Source organism: Sciurus vulgaris (genome assembly GCF_902686455.1).
Source record: "Sciurus vulgaris genome assembly, chromosome: 7".
NCBI lineage: Eukaryota > Metazoa > Chordata > Mammalia > Rodentia > Sciuridae > Sciurus > Sciurus vulgaris.
In genome coordinates this window covers 104,144,606-104,164,684 of record NC_136467.1, presented here as the reverse complement: position 1 = coordinate 104,164,684, position 20,079 = coordinate 104,144,606, and the positions used below count along the sequence as shown (strand labels likewise).

At 38.3% G+C, this 20,079-nt stretch overlaps 1 protein-coding gene across 1 annotated transcript in view; it reads left to right on the top strand.

Moving 5' to 3' along the window:
* LRRC1 (leucine rich repeat containing 1) overlaps positions 1-19,655 on the top strand; it is a 125,177-nt gene extending 105,522 nt beyond the window's left edge. Inside the window, 4 exon segments of the mRNA XM_079147641.1 lie at positions 8,623-8,738; positions 15,351-15,523; positions 16,539-16,675; positions 18,225-19,655. Coding sequence (XP_079003767.1) covers positions 8,623-8,738; positions 15,351-15,523; positions 16,539-16,675; positions 18,225-18,383 — 585 coding nt within the window. The 3' untranslated portion in view covers positions 18,384-19,655.
* The last annotated feature ends 424 nt before the right edge of the window (positions 19,656-20,079 follow it).

Below are 20,079 nucleotides of genomic sequence, written 5' to 3'. Positions count from 1 at the left end.
TACATAGGCTAAAACCAAGTTTAAGTCACCTTCCCTCTTTCCCACCAAAGTGTGGTTGGTGAGAGTCCCCATTTGCTGGGTTATTTCCTTATATGACACCATAACTTGCCAGGAGCAGTTTTCTTCATCTTTCTCTGTTTTGACTCTTTCCAACATCTGTCTTGGAATGATTTCAAAGCTACCATACAATCAGCTAGAACCTGAGGGCCACTTAGAACCCCTTTCTTGGGGCTGCTTCTGAGGATATCTAAGCTTTGCTTGGGTTCTTCTTTCCTTTCCTTAATTTGGTTTTCTGCTCAAGTGCCCAGTCTTCTCCTGGGTAAGATGACCAAATGGAAGCAGAGGATATTAATCATAAATGTGGCACATGGAGTATGACATCCTTATTATGAGTACTGGGATCTAAATTAAACTGTCACCAGCAGAAAAGCTTAAGTCTGTATCTTAGCTAAACTGGAACACAACTGAGAGTCTGCAAATCACAATATTTTGGTTCCAGTCTCTAAGCAATAAACCAAAACACAGCTGATGTTCTGAACATTAATTTTACTCTTGATGAATAGCACTTGTAGTTGGGGAATAGACTGGACACACAGACACATAGAGGAGTAGGAAAGATCAGTTACTCCCTTCCTTGGTGTCATACACTGTCAAGCATGTTATCTCCTTGGATCCTCACACAGCTTTTTAAGTCATGATGATGTATATCCTCATTTTGCAGATGAGGAAGCTGAGGCCAGTGGCTCTTTTTCCTGGAGCTCACAAAGCTAGGATGTGGTAGAACCAGGTTCCAGAGATGAGCCTCCCAGTTGCCAGTTCCCTGCTCTTGGTCAGTAAAAACAGGCAGTCAGGTAGTTGAGATTCCACCTAGTCTTTTTATCCATGTGATCTGGAGGTAGATCATTTTCCATTCAGGAAAGAAAAGACACATTACCTTTAGTTTGGACGTTGTAAAAAGTTAATACCGTGAAGGAGTATTTTCAAGGCAAATGCTAAGGAGAGCACTGTTAAAAGTTTAATGTTAATTGCTGATAAGTTTTACACCCCCCCCCCAGCTTCTCTGGACCTCCTTTGGACTCTTTCTTTCATAGCTACACATTCTATACAAGAACTTTAGAAAGTGGTTATTATAAACTATTACCATCATTTTGGCATGAGTCCTCTTTTCATTTTAAAGGAATAAAAAGGAATGTAACTGACACTGTTCCTGCTTAAAAGGTTATACCTCATACATGCTGTGTCCACTTAAATTTACTAGAATAGCTTTTCATGATATGAAAAGTGAAAATATTATAAAAATATTTCTAGGTTTAAAGCCATATAGCTATCACATTTTGTCTATTCTGAGAAATTATGATTGGTCTTCTGGCATGTAGAGTTTTATACAGGAATAAAGTCTTATGTTTTCCTTCAGCCACCCAATAAAGCAGAAAACATTTTGATTTTTAGTAACAGGCTCTTTTCCAGTGCATCTTCAGTCCTACTTACCCACACTGAGCTCCCAGAGTAGAAAACACATTGAACACGTGTCTCCAATTCTGCTATGGGTCAGTTTGGTAGCCCAGCAGGAGTGGTTTGCATGCTTGTCTCTGACCATCAGGGTCAAGTGACCAAACCACCAAGTGCCTCCTGACCTTGCCTGGCATCATTTGACCTGGACAGCGCCCTCCTGTCATGAGTCTCTGTGCAGCGTGATAGGCCTGTGACTGTGTATGTGCGCGCTTGTGTGCGTGTGCCAGCTCTGCCTCCATGCTTGATATCATTTGATCAAATCCTGCATTTTCCTGACCAGGTTCTTTTCTTAAATTTATTACTTTTCTTGAACTATTAAATTGCATACATGACAAATCTAAACAGAAATGCTTAGATGTATATGTCCAGAATTCACAGCTGTGTTAATCAGCATTGATTTAGTGTGCTATGTAGTTCTTCCTAGATTTTGTCTTTTTGAATTTTAATTTGATAGTATTTTATATTGTCAGTTTTATGGCACATCTCCTTAGTCTGCAGCAGCATTTATTTGCCTTTATTTTCCCCAAATGATCTAGGGGAAAATGTTTGTACTGTGTGGGTCACAATAATAGACTTTGTTTGTGTTTTGTGCTGTTATTTGTAGTAAACATTTGCAAATCAATGAATGTCTCTTGTTTTCTTAATTGTTAGCTGCTTGGAAATTTAGAAAAGTCAGGTAAACTTGTTACCTTGTAAGTATTGTTCAGACCATAGCTGCATCTTTAACTTCCATTTTGCTTCTTAAATGCATGAAGATTCAAATTGGCTGACTGTTTTGTGTGTTCTTCATTGTAAAATACTGGATATACACTCAACTTTTTTTTTTTTTTTAAATGACTGCATGGCTTGGAACCTTACATTATTATGTGTTTTTCAAATTTGTTCAGATTATTCTGTCTCAAAAGAATGCTTTTCTGTGAATTACACTTTTAAGTTATTCAGAAATACTGAAAGGCATCACTCATACCTCATTTGCCTTCACTAAGTTGTAGCTTGTTGTCACGACTCTGTCTCTGTCGGAAAGGCTAGATGTGCTTCATTTGCTCCCTGTGGCATGCTTCTGAGTTCTTAAGCCACTTACTTGTATCTTATTTCTCATCTTGTTGCTTAAGTATATATGCTTCTGGGAAAGGGAGATTCCTGTAAACACTCCTGTTTTTCATGGAAGAGTTAAGGCAAAGAGCCTGCGTAGTGTGAGATTCACAGATAGGCAGGGTGTTGGTATGTGTGTGATCGTGGATATGAGGAATGAAAGCAGTGACTTCATAATATTCCCTAGCCCTGTCTTACCTTTAAACAGCCCAAACCACCCAAAATTTCTGGCTTGAAGAAATTGAGTATATACACAATTTAGAGTCCAGTTTTGTCTCCACGGAGTCAGAATGGAGTGACCCCAACTACACTACATGTATTCATTCATTCAGTTATTCAGTCAAATGAGACAAGATAGAACTTGAAGATCATTCATAGAAGCTTTTATTTATTTATTTATTTTTGTAAATCAGGAGCGCTGTAATTTTCCATAAATATTATTCTGATATTCTGAAGTATCTGTGGTGATAAAGTATTTATTTGTGCATAGCTTTCTTCCTTGTTATTACACTTTAACATTATCTTAGTGTCAGTTCGCATTGTATTCTGAATGAGTTATTGATAGAAGATAATATTAAACCTAATGTTACAATAAAATGTAGTTGGCCTCCAAATTTCAAGATGGAGAAGGCCTTCCTAAACTTAAAAGAGGAAACAAGTCATAAGAGAAACAGTTGGTGGATTTGTCTATCTGAAAGTTAGATTTCTGATTTCTGAGTACAGCCTAGGGGTAGGAAGACATTTACCACGTCTCAAATGAGAAGTTTTCTCCTTAACTCTATTAGAAATTCCTTCACGCATTGAGAAAAAGATGTGCCCACTATAGAAAAATAGACAAAACCACAACCAAATAAATGATTCACAGAAGAAAAAATAGATATGGTTCCTAATGTGAACCAGTTTCAACCTCATCGATATTCACAAAAATATTAAAACATTTTAACCTATCAAACTTTTGAGATTAAAAAAAGCCCAAATGTTTGCAAATGTGCATATTATCATGTAAATATAAATCATTAAGTCTCTTAGGAAGAGATTTGGTAATATTAAAAACTTTAAAAATATACATAACTTATTTGCAATTCTACTTTTAGAAATTTATCCAAAGATAATATCCATGGGTATACCCTAAGAATGACACATGAGAATATCTGTCACCTTTCACATAGGAACAGTCCATGCACCATACCAAGCATGTGCAATACAGCGCACAAAGGCCAGGCACTGTGCTAAGTGTACACAGAGGTAGGTAACCTGTGCCAGGTTTTGTGTCAGGCGCTTTCATGCTTGTCTGATTTTCACAACAGTTCCGTGAAGTGCAGGTAAATCATATCAACATCCAACAGATTGTGGAAACTAAAAATGAGAGAGGTTAATGACTTACCGAAGATCACACAGCAAAGAAGTGGCAGAACTGACTAGCAACATTAAACATGGGTGATATGTTAAGTAATCTGTGATACATCTGTAGAAGGAAATAATCATCAGTGAAAATCCTTTTACAAACATAATGACATAGGAAAATATTCTTGGTGGCATATATGCTAAAGATCATGGTGTTAGTCCTTATTTTGTTAATCTGTATGTGTATAATTGCAAATGAATGGCAAGAATACTGAAAGAGTACACCACAGAAGGTTAGTGCTGATTTTCCCTTTATGGTAGGATTTGAGTTATCTTGCTTGATTGTGCTTTTCCTATGGATATATGTTTTTTATTTTTCAGCCAGCACAAGTTCCTTTATAGTAATCAGTAAAAAGAGGGCCATAGTGATTAGTGAATATTTTAATGTCGGTGACCCAATAATTCAGGGAATCCCAAAGTCACATGGTTTCTAAAATATTTATGAAGTTAGGAAACATTTGAATAATATACCACAGATGGTGATGGGATTAAAAAATTATGCATCATTTTATTTCTATTCAACTGGTATTTTGCTTTTTGTTAAGTTTTTCTTTTTGCCAAAGAAAAATGTAGGTTCAAATCTGTAACAAATATTCGAAGGAAGATACTAAGAAAAAAAATGGTAACTCCTTTACAGGAAGGATAGGCATTTGCAAAGTGAAATGTAAGCAAAAGTGACTATAGGTCTTGAATTGAATCGCTCTCATTACCTCCTCCTGGGCACTGTGACCTCGGGTCAGGTAACACCTAGTGGAAACTGATCCTGTGAAGCTTCACTCAGGGGTTCACTGGTCTGACCCTGAGATCAGTGCCAGACAGTTAAGGACAGTATCATTTTGAGTTAACAGAGGCACAAAACAGCTGAACAGCCACATTCTGTAATCTTCAGAGAATCCAAGTCCAACCCCTTGTATTCTGGGAAGGTGCTATTATGTGGTTTAAGGGAAGTTTAAAAATACCAACTGCCTACATAACTGGTAATAAGTTATTTAAATAGTGACTCTGCTTCCCAGAATTCCTAAGTGATATGGACATTGTATCCTGATGACCACCATGGAACCTTCAAATGCTGCCTTCTGAATCCAAAAGAGAAAGCAAAAACATCTATGAATGATATGCATAATACAGTGCTCCACATCTTCACTGATATTCATACAAAACGTCACTGAGATGTACTGTCAGACAGTTTTTAAAGGTGGTCTCCTGTAGGGTGAGCTCAGCATAGGGATGGCCAGAATCAGTACAGTCCCAGAACAGAGTAGCCACCAACTGCTGATTGGCCTCATCATGTCATGGATCTGCCACTTTCACTTTTTGGAAAAACAATAGCTACCACATTTATTTGGCAGCAGCAGTAGACTAGGTATTATGATAGGCACAAAATTATACATGTGGTTTAATTTAATTTGATTCTTATTGTTACTTTCAGTGAAAATAATATATCAAAAACCACAAACTTAAGACTGAGCCTGAATCCTGACCCCTACCTATTGACCTTAAAGCATCCGCCTGCTCCATTGCACTGTATCCCCCTCTGACTTCTGTAATGAGCTTTATCTTTTATGAGTTAGGGTTTCAACTGCTTAATGATCTTTTCTGTTTTTCTTTCTCTTGTTTGTTACTGGAGATCCAACCTAGGGTTGCTCTACCATTGAACTACATCCCTAATCCTTTTTATTTTTTTTTTTTTTTGAGACAGGGTCTCACTAAGTTGTTTAGTGCCTGACTAAGTTGCTGAGGCTGGCCTTGAACTTGCAATCCTCCTGCCTCAGTTAATAATCTTTTCTTAAAATCAAAGCTTTGTGCTATCCCTGCCTGGCTGAGTTGGAAAAAACAGCTCTGTGTGATTGTTTGCCTGGGACAGCATGTGCTTTTTAGGAGTTATTAGTGTGTCCAAGCTCACTCTGCAACAACATATGCTCTTTGTTGGAATTGTTTCCCAAACACCTGAGACAATGGAGATCAGGAGTCACACTGCCTGCTTTGACAGACCAGAGGACCTGAGAGGCACTTGAACACAATTGCTTTCCACACTTTGATATCCCAAATGGGTGGGAAGAGAAAAGAGGGCACGGAGAATGAGACTACGAACACTCCACTGGAAGTTAATACTATTTTTCCTCAGATATTAGCATGTCCTGAACTTTTAGAGCCCTCTCTGGCCCACTTTAATGAATTAATGTTTTTACTATGCAGCATATATGCAGCATGATACAAATTGAAAATATGCACATATTGCAGCTGTAGGGCCCTAGACCAGATGTCTTGCAGGTGATTGAGACAGGATGAAACACCCATCCCAGAATCACTGCAGCCTCACTGTCCCCTGGGATGATCACATGCATAACTGATATTATCTGCATTGCCACTCTTGGATAAATAAAGTCTGTCTCTTCAAAGCTAGGCAAGTATGACTGGCTGAAGGTATCTCCAGTCTCAGCTGAGTGCTCACCTGGAAGACCTTCCTCCACTCAGGCCCACATAGCACGTGGACCTCATGCAGATGCCCTTACAATGGGTGGGGGAGGGGACAGACTCCCTGTGGGAACCATGGGTATCCCTTCCCACAAGATCTTTGTCAGTACTATCTAAATTTATCAGGGAGAATCTAATAATATCAATACTCAAAAGGATCAGGGTTTGAATTCTTTCCTTCCATAATATTCCTAGACCTCTCAGTAAAACTGATGATTTCCTTGCTCAAAGGACTAAAGAAATGCTAAGCCACATGAAAGATCCAGTTGTCTGTCTCTTCTAGGATACTATTATTGGGGCTCTGTATTTATTAAACTTAAGAGAGTCTACTGTTGTGGTTCTTACTAGAACAAATAAGAGTTTCATTATCTTTGTTCCTACACGGAGAAACAGATAACCTAAGTAATAGTCCTTTACAAGCAAGTAAATTTTTAAACAATTAAATGGAAAAATTTGGTAGGTATACAGGTTACACATGGCCATAGATAGGAGGGGTATTATACTTGTCAAGCAGCCGATTATATATAAACATATACAAATTAAACAAGAATTTAGTCACATGATCTTAAGAATCTTCAGGAGGTATTTTGTCCTTCCAGCATGTTATACAATAATTAGGAAGGAAACGTAGAGAGCAGTTTATCATATTATAGACCAGAGGTTTCTAGAAAGACTTTTTGGAGGGATTAGAGGACAGTGAGCTAATTCTGGGTGATTGGTAAGATTTAAAAAGACAAAAAAAATTAGGATAAAAAAATAAAAGGTATATGTTAGAGTACCGTGAATAAACCAGGTTTTCCAGGATGAAAAATATGAATATTTGGATACTGAGGAAAAAAAGGGAATAATCTCATAACATTTCTATTTGGTGAGTGCTTTCCATGTGCTTAAGAGACAAGAGTTAGTCCTTAGTGTATTTAATGCTTATTTATACTTTTTTACATCCATTGTGGTTAACTACTATGATTAAATAAATTACTTTGAAATATTTATATTAACACTTAAGGGAAGAAATGAAAACATACATAGGGTAACAGTGTATTAAATTTATAAATATGCATTCTGCTTTTTAGAGTATTATATATACATATTAAACACACATACAAATAGAGAAGGGCACAAGATATATTCAGATATCACCAGGGATTCAAGTCTCTTGCTCCTTCTCCAGTGGGAGGCCCTGGAATAGTATTTTTCCATGTGTGGGAGAGACATCAATAGGTTCCTTCATAAGCCTTTTCTAGTGATCACTCTTAGGATGGCGAATACCAGAAGTAGTACTTTATGGAGTCCTGCAGAATGTTGTGTCTGGAATAGAGTTATTTTTTCACCCCCTTGGTCCAGTTTTTCTGACTGTAAAACCACAGCCCATTGGCTGAAGGGAATCATTGAATTCCATTCATGCTCTGTTGTGAAGACCAGACTCTATATAAAGTTCAGTTACCTTCAAATTGCTTACTTAAAAAGAGAGAAAGAATATTATGTGGATGAAGATATTGGCTTATATGCTTTATCAGCAGATCATAGCTGAGAAGATGAATGTGTGTATTGCCAATTTTACTTTTTGCTAAAATATTGTTGGTATTATGCTCCTAAAGGGAAAGAGAATTGACCAAATTGATTTGTGAATGATCAAAAGTTATTAATAGAGGTATGGTAGAAATTAATGTATAATCCATAAGACCTCCCCAAACCCCTGCTTTTTTTCTTAAACTAGGGAATTGAGAACCTTGAAGTCAACATAGTTGGCAGGTCTCGAACCGTATACGTGTATGTATCAGTATCATCTCTGGACTCACTTTTGAAACTAGAATTGTTGAACTCCTATATTACAAATAATGTTTGCCTGGACTTATATAGTTTGGTTCATACATTTAGCAGATGCATTTGGATTATTATCAGCAGTGGAAAATAACTTCCTTTTTCCAGAGTGAAGTTTTTTAACCAGTAGAGTTTATTTTCTCAATTTAATGCAGAACATGTATGTTTAAGGTTTTGTATAATTTAAATGAATCACATTTGGTCATCAATGAGGCTTACAATTATGTGGTATTTCCATGCTGTTTAATAAACAAGATACCATGCCCCCATGTCCCTCCACAAAATTGAAAAAGCCGTGTGTTTTCTTCCCCACTGTAGATTGGCGGGTGCTGCAACCTCACTGTGTTTTGCGTGCGTGACAATAGACTAACTCGAATACCTGCAGAGGTGTCACAGGCGACAGAGCTCCATGTCCTAGATGTGGCAGGAAACAGGTGAGCAGGTCTTAGTTTGCATTGCTTGGGAGGAGAAAGCGTGCATACACCCAGTCTTGACCACATTTGCTGTGTCTTATAGAATATTGTACTGATGAGTTGAATGGCCCAGGCCTCCAGCAAGCTCTTAAAATGGGGACTGGAGTAATTGAGCTAGGTAGAGTAGAGAAGGTTGGGGATAACCTGAGTATGGTGTATTTTAATGTTTAAGTGGACATTTCCACAGAAATGCTTCCTAGGACGACAGTACAGTAATGTAATAAGAGTGCTGGCCTGAGAAGGGAGCATTTAGGATTTTCTCTCCTGTTGTGTAGAACTAACTTTTGTGAGTTCAGTGGGCTCAGTTTCCTCATTTGCAAAAAAAAAAAAAAGAAAGCTCAAATCAATTTTAGTTTTTATTGTTATTGTCATTATTGTCTTGGAGACAGGATCCCACCATGTTGCTCAGGCTGGTCTCAGAACTCTAGGGCTCAGGCCATCTTCCTGCCTCAGCCACCTGAGTGGCTGGGACCACAGGGGTGTGCCACTACATCTGACCAAATTCATTTTTAACCAGGATTCTGAACTATGCTTTGTTAGTGACTCTGAACACTCTGAAATTGTAAATATAATTGTGTTTGCAGAGAAAATTTTGTGGTAAGAGGATTCACAGCTAATATCAGAATGTCTCAATGCTTCATAATAAAAAAAAAAAAAAAAAAAAAAAAAAGTTAAGACTCACCCTTCTATCATCCCTGAAGTTACAGCAGCACTATTTCTCAAGTTCTGGCTCCCTTACCAGTTTCTGGAATATGTTCCTTACCTTTATAGAATGTAACTTTGTTTCATTCTGAGCTAATTTCAGCTCCTCCCAATGTCATACCTACTTTCTTCCACTTGAGCCTACACAAGCCATTCTTGAATCTGAGGCCCTCTTCTCTATCTCCCTACCTTTGGTCTTCATCAGCAAGCTCCCTTTCTCTAGGAAGCCCTCCCTTGAATCTGCATTTGAGAAGTTTCCTATAGTAGCCTTTACAGCACTCTGTGACCATTACCCGTTTACATGGTCAAACACTCTGACACCTGAAGTAACCTCAAGGTAGATACTGTGCTTTCTGTGTCATTGTGTCACTTATCTCTTCACAGTGCGTGGCACATAGTAGATGCCTGGTAAGAACTGATGACTAAGTGAAAATGTCAGTAGTTTTGTATAGTGAATAATCTGGCACTGTAGAATGTCTAATGTCATGGGTTCCATTACCAAAAGGAATTTAAAAATCGCTTTTGAATGCGATATGGTTAGATAGGACAAAATGTGTTTGTTGAGGGAAAGCTGGTCGGTGATTTTACGTAAGGTAAAGTCCAACAGTGTATGGAGTGTTTAGGGGACTGTCTCCTAAGTGCTGAATTGCTGGCCACTCAGGTCAGGTGCAAGCCACCATTTTTCATTCTTGCTAATGGGTCGTGGACATCAGGGCTAAATAAACTTGGATCTGGAGGTGAGTTATGGCCTCAGAGAATGCTCGCCTTTTTTAAAGTAAAGGTTAATGCTTTCAGGACATCTTGATAGATTCTTAAGACCATTAAGTGGTTGCTAGAAGCTCAAGATCAGTTTCCGCTGAATGTTGAGCCTTTGGACTAGAGCAGAGCCATTCTGTCCTGACCTCTCACCTCCAGCAGGAGAAACTCAGTGACTCAAACATTCCCTAGCTTTTGCCACATGCGTTTGCATTGTTCATTCTTGAGCAGAAGGATGGATCAGATGCCTCATTTCTAAAAACTGTTTTTCACATGAGTGGAGGCCTCATTCTCCAGTTCTCAGAAGAAAGGAAAGTTAAATTTTTATAATGCTTGGGCTGGGGTGGAGAAATCCAATTAAAAAGTTGAGTAACATAGTTGTTATCTGAGTCAGTTAAGTGTGACATTTAGTCCATGCACAGATAGGTTCATAACCAAAATTTAAGCCTATTAAAATATTTAATCACTACTTTTATAAAAGTATCAGTATTGAAACTAATTAAAAAAAAAAAAAAAAAAAGCCTTTCCAGAATGAAAGGCTGCCACATCAGCCCTATGGCTTCCAGAAACATCACACTACAGGAAATCATACCACATACAACAGAAGTTTTTGCCTCTTCTTTCAGGCATATAAAACTAACACACGCCAGCAGGGAAACTACATGCTAGTTTGCAGAAACTCTTTTACAGGTCTGATAGGACTACTTAGAGCAAGGATGACTCTGAGGCACTCTTGAAAACTGTATCAGTCAGCTTTTCATCACTGTGGCCAAAATATCAGACATGAACAACTTAAAGGAGGAAATATTTGTTTTGGTTCACAATTTCAGAGGTTTCAACCCGTGGTCAGCTGATTCCATTGCTTTGAGATGGCGGTGAAGCAGAACATCATGGTGGAAGGGCTAGGTGGAAGAAAGCTGTTCACCTCATGACAGCCAGGAAGGAAGGAAAGAGAGAAAGAAAGAGACAAGAGAAAAGATATAGTCTTCAAAGGCACCACTAAGGGTCCACTCCTTCAACTGCAGTTTCTCCCACCTCCCAATAATGCCATTATTTTAATGCACTGATTCATTAAATAATGCAAATTATTTTAATGCACCAGTGAGGTTGGAGCCCTCATGACCCAGTCACTTCCCAAAAGCCCCACCTCTGAACATTGCTGCATTGGCACCAAGCTGTTAACACATGAGCCTTTGGGAAACATTCCAGATCCAAATCATAAGGAACTAAATATCAAACTTTCTGTGACAGTAAGGAGTCAGGGGTCTGTTATCACCAGCTAACCTTAACTTTTAAACCCTCGCCATGGGAGTATCCACCAAGTATACAAAATTGGGTATTTGTGGATCTTCCTTACAATGTTGGTAGTATCAAACACTAGAAATAGGGACTATCAATGGGGAAATTGTTCATACCTTTGAGTGTCATGCTGTATATATGTTAACTAAAACAATAATTAAAGTATTAAAAGATAATACAACAGTCTAACCATACTCTGGAATGTTAAGGAACAAAAAATGAGAGATTTCTATGCAAAGTGACATGATGCTGAATGAGAAATGATATATAGCACTCTCATTTTATTTTCTTGTTTCCCCAAACAAAGCCTTATCTCTGCAGTGTACCAGAATGTTAATAGTAGTTTCCCTTGAGGAAGGATGGAGTCTTGAGGGCACAAGTGGCTTTCCTTTTAGAGATTCTGGTATCATTTGAATATTTTCAATGATTAGGTTCTCAAATGTTTTTGAAAACTTCACTTAAAACTAAAAATATTCAGCAGGCATGGTGGCACACGCCTGTAATCCTAGTGCCTCAGGAGGTGGAGGCAGGAGAATTACAAGTTCAAAGCCAGCCTCAGCAAAAGCAAGGTACTAAGCTACTCAGTGAGACCCTATCTCTAAATAAAATAGAAAATGGGACTGGGGATGTGGCTCTGTGGTTGAGTGTACCTGAGTTCAATTCCTGGCACCTCCCTCCCCATGACCCCCGCCAAAAAAAAAAAAAAATTCTTGAAAGGGGTAAAAAACAGATGAAACATTAAATCCTAAGAAGTGCTCAACCATAGGTTACTGTTGTATTAATCCGAAGTCCGTGCTTAGTTATTAACTAAGCTTGAGCAAGCATTTGCTGTGGTAGTTCTGGGGCATGGAAGGTCACTGCAGGTTGGACTGGTCACTGATATACCTGGAGTCAAGAGGCTCAGAGTGTGGTTATTCATTTGCTTTGGTCCTTGTAGCACTGATATAAATAGTAACCGCAGGCTTTTTATTTCTGGGGGATGTGATCCTAAATAGAACATATGAGATGTGTACAAATGGAGCTGTGGTTTCTTGTGTTGATTCTATTCATTCTATAGTGTATAGAAAGTACTGGACTTAACCAAAAATGTATTTTTAACTTCTCTGAAAACCTGGATGTATTTTTTATCTATTTTCTGATTTGTAGCTGGGATGGTTCGTTCACCTAAGAGAAACAAAGGAGTGTGTGTCTTTTCTCCCCAGGCCACAGTGAGTCACTGCAAAGCTTGGCCCAGCCTGAGAGCCTGTGTGCAGACTGCAGGGACCGGGCCTGTTTTGCTCTCACATTATGGGCAACATTCGTATCCACAAGAGGGTTGAGAACAAGCTTGTATGTGTTGTGCACTTGGTGAGCAGCATATCAAAGCTGGCACTTGGATTATTTGTGAGAAAACTGGTGTTTTAGACAACTCATTAGTCTGAGTTGAAATGTGATTATAAGATCTGTTGTTGTCGAGTCTAGTAATTTATTTTAGCTTTTATCATCGGGTTTGTCGTCCTTTGAAGCCGTTGTTAGAGATGCTCCTTTTACGTCTTACTTATACCTTTGCTTCAGCGTTCAGCTGGGAAGCCAGTTATTAGTCTGAGGCATTACGATGACCCTGTTTGAGTATCTGTGTTTCATGCCAGCTTACAAGTCTTGATTTTTTTTTCCTTCTGTTGTCATGATTAAGAAAGATAAAGATGCTGACTAGAATCTTTTTGCCCAAGACTTGAAACTTTCAGCATTTTAGAAGATATTAGCTTAACTCCTATTTAGAAGAAATAGGGGAAATTTCTTAAAAGAAACTATCCTTTTATTCCATAAAATGAAAGAGTCCGATGTTCTTTATGCTTTCAAAATACATAATGAATAAAAATAAAAAATCCCTGTCACAACCCCTGGCAAATACATGTCTTTCATTTCCTTGCATTTGAATGTATGCATAACAGACTTCGGGTGGAAGAAGAAATAATTTTTGTGTAAGCACAAGAGATTTCACTTTCTGTCCCACTTGAGGAACAAATACTTCTGAGTTAGGAGCAGTGGAGCTGGGAATCTCCTTGGCCTTCAATTCTCTGGGACATCCTCACTGTACTGATGGAGTCTAGGATTGAAAAATACTTATTTCTCAACCAGTGTGGCCCTAATTAATGAAATACTATAGTATTCAATAAGTAGTCTTTTCCAGGGCACTTCACATATGCAGTCTCAGTGTTATTGTATCTTACGTGGGAGTGTAACCTCCCTTTTGAACCTTGCTCCCTTTTAAGTTCCAAGGGCACTGTACTTAGCTCTGTACCCTGTACCCGCATGTGGAATGGACTAGCCTTTACCTCACCCATTAATAAGAAAATATTTTCTTATCTCTATCAGCTAATGCATAAGAAATGTTTTCAAAGCATGGTAGTATAAAAAGTTTGTTAATGTATCTGTTAATATTCTCTATGCAGTGACTTTTTTTTAACTTCATTTATTAAAGTAACATAACCAGTTTGTGCCTACCTTTCACTCAGATTTGTTTTATAATATTGAAATACATTATCTCTACATAGCTATAATGTATTTCTCAAAAGATTTGTTAGTTTAAGATGGTATAACTGTCTGATAATGCGACATTAATTTATTGGTAAGATAGAGATAAACTTCCCATGTAAGTTAGAGATAGGTGTATATCTCTCTTGTAAATTCCCTTCTGTGAATTTATAATTCACATATTTAGTAACATGGAGTCATTCTTAGAGTGAAAACATCTGATAAAGTATGACCTTAAATTTCTTAAACTTTACATTCCTGGTATTCATAGAGGTTTGGTTATTTTCACGAACTGGTTGATGAATGTGAAGCTTTGGTTTTCACTAAAGCACATTTCCACCCTTGGTACAGTTGACATTTTGGCCAGATAAGTGTTTGTTTTGAGGTCCTCCCTGTGCATTATAGGATGTTTACAGTCTCCCTGTCCTCTAAGTAGAAGATACCATTAGCATCAGTCATGACAACAAAGATGTCTCTAGATATTGCCAGATGTCCGCTGGGGCAAAATCTTCCCTGGCTGAGGCCCAGTACATGCAGTAAAACAGGTTTTTTTGCAAGTACCAAGTACTGTGATTTCTGGTCATAGTCTTTATCTAATAAATTGGACTAGTTTCTGCCAATTTGTGCAAACATCAGTAGAAAACCAGTCTTTAGGTGTCACGTTTTAAAGTGCTTTCATAGGGACTACCCCATTTGAAACAGCAACAGTCCAGCGTACATGTTAATTATCACCTAGGAGTCCAGGAAGTGGCAGTGTCTAGAAACTAGAAGATACAAACTTAAATGGAATATGTGAAATAATCTCCCTAGAGGAAGCAAATGGAGTCAGAGAAAAATGATTTTCAATCTTGATTTTAGCTGCAGCTTAAACACTATAGCAGCTCCTTCCTCTCACCCTGACTTGCCAGGTGCTCCTACCTCATATCAGCCCTGTCAGTGAGGACCCTGGCCATTGGAAGTAGTAGAACTGCTGCTTCAAGGTCCTTCAGTTATGCCGACTTTTATATTTTTCTCTCTCTCTCTAAATTATAAGAGAAGTTAAATTTTATCTTGCGATTTCCTCATGTTTTGCCCTGTGGCCTGGAATTCCTCATGAGAGAGCTGGTGTCAGTGAAGGCAAGTGTGGTACCCTACTAAAGAATCACCTTGTGAAGAGCAAGTCTCGTATCTTACAGACACCGTCTTATTACACTTGGAACCCAATTTCAGGAAACTCTTTTTTATTTTCTTTCCATTTTATTGATGAGGGCTGGTTTACTGACAAAGTTCAAGATTGTGATATCTCCTTTGGTTTGGTATCAGGTTGTTGCATCTGCCTTTATCACTGACTACCTTGAAGTTGAAGGCCCTGTGGTTATCTGACAACCAGTCCCAGCCTCTGCTCACGTTCCAGACAGACACAGACCACAGCACAGGAGAGAAGATTTTAACCTGTGTCTTACTTCCACAGCTGCCTTCTGAACCTCCTTGCCAAGGTGAATTTAGGGACAGTGTCCGTATGGCTGCCAGAGTGAGTTGAGCTGGGGTCTCTGCATAAGGCCTCCCATCCTCACATGTGATTGTGTTTTGTCTGATCTGCTCTGAAAGCAGCCAACCTGGGGAGGTCACTGTGGGGCTTCTCTGGGAAGGTTCCCCTACATCCTGTATTCACACCTGTTTATCATGTCTGAAATTATGTAAGCAGCCTTTGGTTTTTGAATTATAGTTAAGGCTGAAAAAGTAATACTCCAAAACAAGGTAGCAGGCTCTTAAAATCCAAACTGATAGTTTGGAAGATTAGCACCTAATACCACTGGCATACTGTCCTTAAACCATTGAGTTACTTCAAGTCATTGTATCTTTGTGTATAAATTGTGTGGTTTTAAAAAAATAGTCACACTAATCAAAAATGCTATATTAAATCCTTTATGAGAACTGGTCTGATAGAACTGGAGTACCATGGGAGAATCAGAGTTCCCACGCAGGGTGTTCCCAAAACTACCTTTTGAGTTCCAGCTGTGGTAGGTGAGCTTTTAAGACCCTACAAGAAAAAATGTGGTAGAATGTCACTAAGGAAAGTACCAGGATCCAACACATACAGCCATATCACCGTCAGAGAAATTTGAAGTGATTGTGTCAGAGAATTGTGAGAAAGGACTCTTGAAGTGATGGACATTTTATAATGAAATAGTAAACGTATTCATTCATATTCATTTAGCAAATGTTTTATATGATCTCAGAAAGAATTATACATCATTAAAAGAAAGGGAGAGCCCTTCTCAGTACCTTTGTGTTGTTTTATTTTTGCTATTATTTTTGTTTTTCAATAACAACAACAACAAAAACAACAACAACAACAAAGACTTGGAAGTTGAGACAGTGGTTGCCCTTCTTTTGTCTTATCCCTGGTTCTCCATGTGGATTCTGCCCAGTCAGCCACAGAATTGCAACCTAGCCCTTGCCTGTCCCATGAGCCAGCGTTCCCTGCTGATGTGATCTTTGTCACTACAGAGAATCTGCCCCGCTGTGGTGCCCTGGAGAGCTTGGTCAGCGACGTCTCCGAGGAAGCCTGGAACAAGCGTGCAGTAAACAGGGTCAGCGCAATTCGATTTTTGGAAGATGAAAAAGATGAAGACGACAATGAAACGGTATGGGAAAGGAGGTTCTTTGCCTTCATGAAAATTCAAAATTCAAAATTCCAAGGTTGAGAGTGGCACCTAACAAGCATTTTATTTGTTTTCATGCAATAATTTTGTCTTCAGCATTTAGGAATTTTTTTAGAAAATAAAACTAGGCATTTCTAGGTATAAAATGTAAATGAGACAAATGAAGGTTTTGTTGTTGTTTGAATAGTTTATGGTGCATTTTTTTTTCTTTGTGATAGTTTTTTCTTCTCCCCATCTTCATATTTTCCTCAAAATGGGGGATTTTTTTTCTCTTTTGTTGTGAATGGAGTTTCTTCCTCTCTCCCGGGTTATGGCTATGCCGTGGTGTCTTAGTACCAGACTTTCCTTCCTCCTTCATAAAACAAGGCCACTAGCCCTCATGTACACTACTGGTGATCATAGTTGGATTACTTAACGAGTTGTCATTCAGTAATTAGGAATCCATGTGAAAGAACTGCTCACCCCTTCTTTCACTCATACTTGAAAATGTCTCTCAGATATCCAGCATCTCTGGGAGTCTGCAATAGCTCTTGACATCTTCCTACCAGTTGACTTTGGCTTTTTAAACTCCTTGTACTAATTAAGATTTTCATAATCAGTGCTTAGAGGGAGTACCTGCAGCCCCCAAAACAAAGAGCAGTTTTTAAATTCTTGCCTACAGTACTTGTTTTTCCAGCTGTCACCAGATAGGATTTGGGGCATTTACAGTAGTGGAGAGCAAAATGAGAATTAGGGATGACCCTACAACTTCAGCATCAGTGTCTCATTAATGCTGACCACAAGACTTGTTAAAGTATGATTATTTCACCAGCTATTTCATTGCCTCAGTAATGCTCTTCCATTATTTTGTTAACCTAGCATGTCTCCTGAAACTCCAGGTCCAGCCATTTAATGATACAAATCCTGTTTTATGAGCAGAGGGAATCTAACATTAAATAATACACAATTTTAAAAATCGTCCATACCCTGTTACTTAACTTCCAGTGCTATGGTCTTTATTAGGAGAATGTGAACTTTCACCAGTAGATCATGTAAATAGCACACTCAGCAGCATAGTAAGAAATGAAATTCTTTTCTCTTGCTTCCTTCTTTTCCAACGCCCATGCCTCAAGGGTTGAAGGAAGCCAGAACACTTTGAGTGTAAATAGAACATTAAAGTGACTTTAATTTAGGACTTTTGAATTTATTCCTTTATTTTTTCTTCCTCTACACCCCATAATTATATCTTAAATTTTTAAATTTTTCTTTGTAGAAACTTGTTTTTATTTTATACTCATCTCATTTTAAGTGTTTTTATTCTATAGGTAATCCTTTTATCGAGAATAGGTAAATTGCATGACAGCATTTCATCTTCCATTAGCTGTCAGTGAACAGTTGATAATGCACAAAACGCTGAAGAAAGCTTTTCCACCCACACTAGTTCATACTTTCTAGGATTGTTAAGATTTGTATTGGAATGCTAACACCTTGAAGCTGCATATTTTGAAAATGTCATGGAATAAAACCAAAATTTTTACTCCACTGTTTTTAGAGAACGCTCCTAAGGCGAGCCACTCCACACCCAGGGGAGTTAAAGAACATGAAAAAGACAGTAGAGAATTTACGGAATGATATGAATGCTGCTAAAGGACTGGATTCAAACAAAAACGAGGTCAATCACGCCATCGACCGAGTGACCACTTCTGTGTAGCATTCGCTTGCAGATCTTACCTCCCGTGTCTTCCCCTGCTGTCGAGGTGTTCCTGTCTGCTTCTGAGGAGCCGTGTCTTCACCAGCACCTGCTGTCACCTGCCGCCTCCTGTGGCCAGGGTCTGGGATGCTGCTCCCGCCCAGGAAGTGCCTTACTCCTTCCTCAACCCAACATTGCCCAGCTGTCTCCTGGCCTGGTGTTTTGTTTTGTTTTGTTTTGTTTTGTTTTTTGAATTTCAGTCGTTTGTAATAGTAGAATACACTACTGTAAACATCTGGCCTTTGTTTTTCTCTTATGTGGGGAAGAGGTAGAGCAGGAAGGGGAATTTTTATCCTCTTTCTTTCCATACAGTGCTGGGACCTTTTGAACCCAAGTTCTCTTGAACCTACTGATGAGAGCTAGTTTTATGTCTGGGGGAAAAAAAATTGATACTTTTTTAAAACTTTTTTGGCAGCTCAGATGGTGTAAATTTAAAAATTTTTGTATAGGTATTTCATAACAAAAAGTATGTATTTCTTTTTTGTTATTTTATCCTGAAGACGGTACATATTTTAGTATTTGTGCAGAAGACAAACCGATCCTAAAGTATTTGTTTTTATTTGTACCATCCACTTGTGCCTTACTGTACCCTGCGTCTTGTCAAACCGATTATAAACAGTGGCGTCCTCAAGCAGTGAGATGAGAATAGGAATGTGGTACTTTAAAGCAGTGTTGCATTTTAATCAGTAATCTACCTGGTGGATTTGTTTTTAACCAAAAAGATGAATTATCAATGGTTAGTAAATTGTATCGGTTGATTTTTTTTTTTAAATATGAACCAAAGGATTTAACTGCTAATATTTTTGTTTCTTACACTTTTAACTTTTTACCAGTCTCTTCGAATGAGTGCAGCATCAGACTGTGCCTCCTCCAAAGGTGTGTGCCATTTGTATAACAGAGCAGAAAAGCACAAAAAGAGAAAACCAGTTCAGAAATTCAGTGGATAAACAAATTATGTACTGCAAAAGAAAGTATGATTCTTATTGAAGAAGCTTTAAAAGTTTTATATCCAGATATAAGACCACAATAAAATTACTATTACCGTCATAGAAATGTCACTATCTTTATAAGTGCAATTTAATTTGTAAATAGAGTTTAAATCAAAGTCTAACAAAATACTGATTCAAGATTTAATTTTAAATCTGCTAATTTAAGGGGTATGGGGTATACTTTGGTGTATTTCTGTTCATCTCTTTTTTGTATGCTGTGATAAAAGAAAATTGAAAAGTGCCAGTCACTGTGTTGTGTCTGGGAAAATCATATCATGTGGGTTTTATTTGGGGGGGGGGGGGGGTTGGGATGGGAGGGGGAATTTCTCCATGAAATAAACTCATCTGGACAATGACCATATAGCTTTTAAAGTTAATTGCTCCTTCCTGTGTTCGAATGATAGTAGGTAGCTGAGTTCTTTGACAGTGTACTTCCATCCTTTAATATGTAAGTTTCCAGTTTCGAGTAGCTTCTGATGGGAACCACATTCACATGTCCTCACTCCACGCAGGCCAGAGCCCAGGACTACCCTCAGTGCTGGCTTATAATTTTGGATTGTAGCTGTCTGCCCAATGGGATTACTTGAAAACCTGTTTTTAAACAACCATATATAATACCTTCTTCTACATTTACTCTGGGTTCGCTTAGCATTTTAGGTTGTGTATAT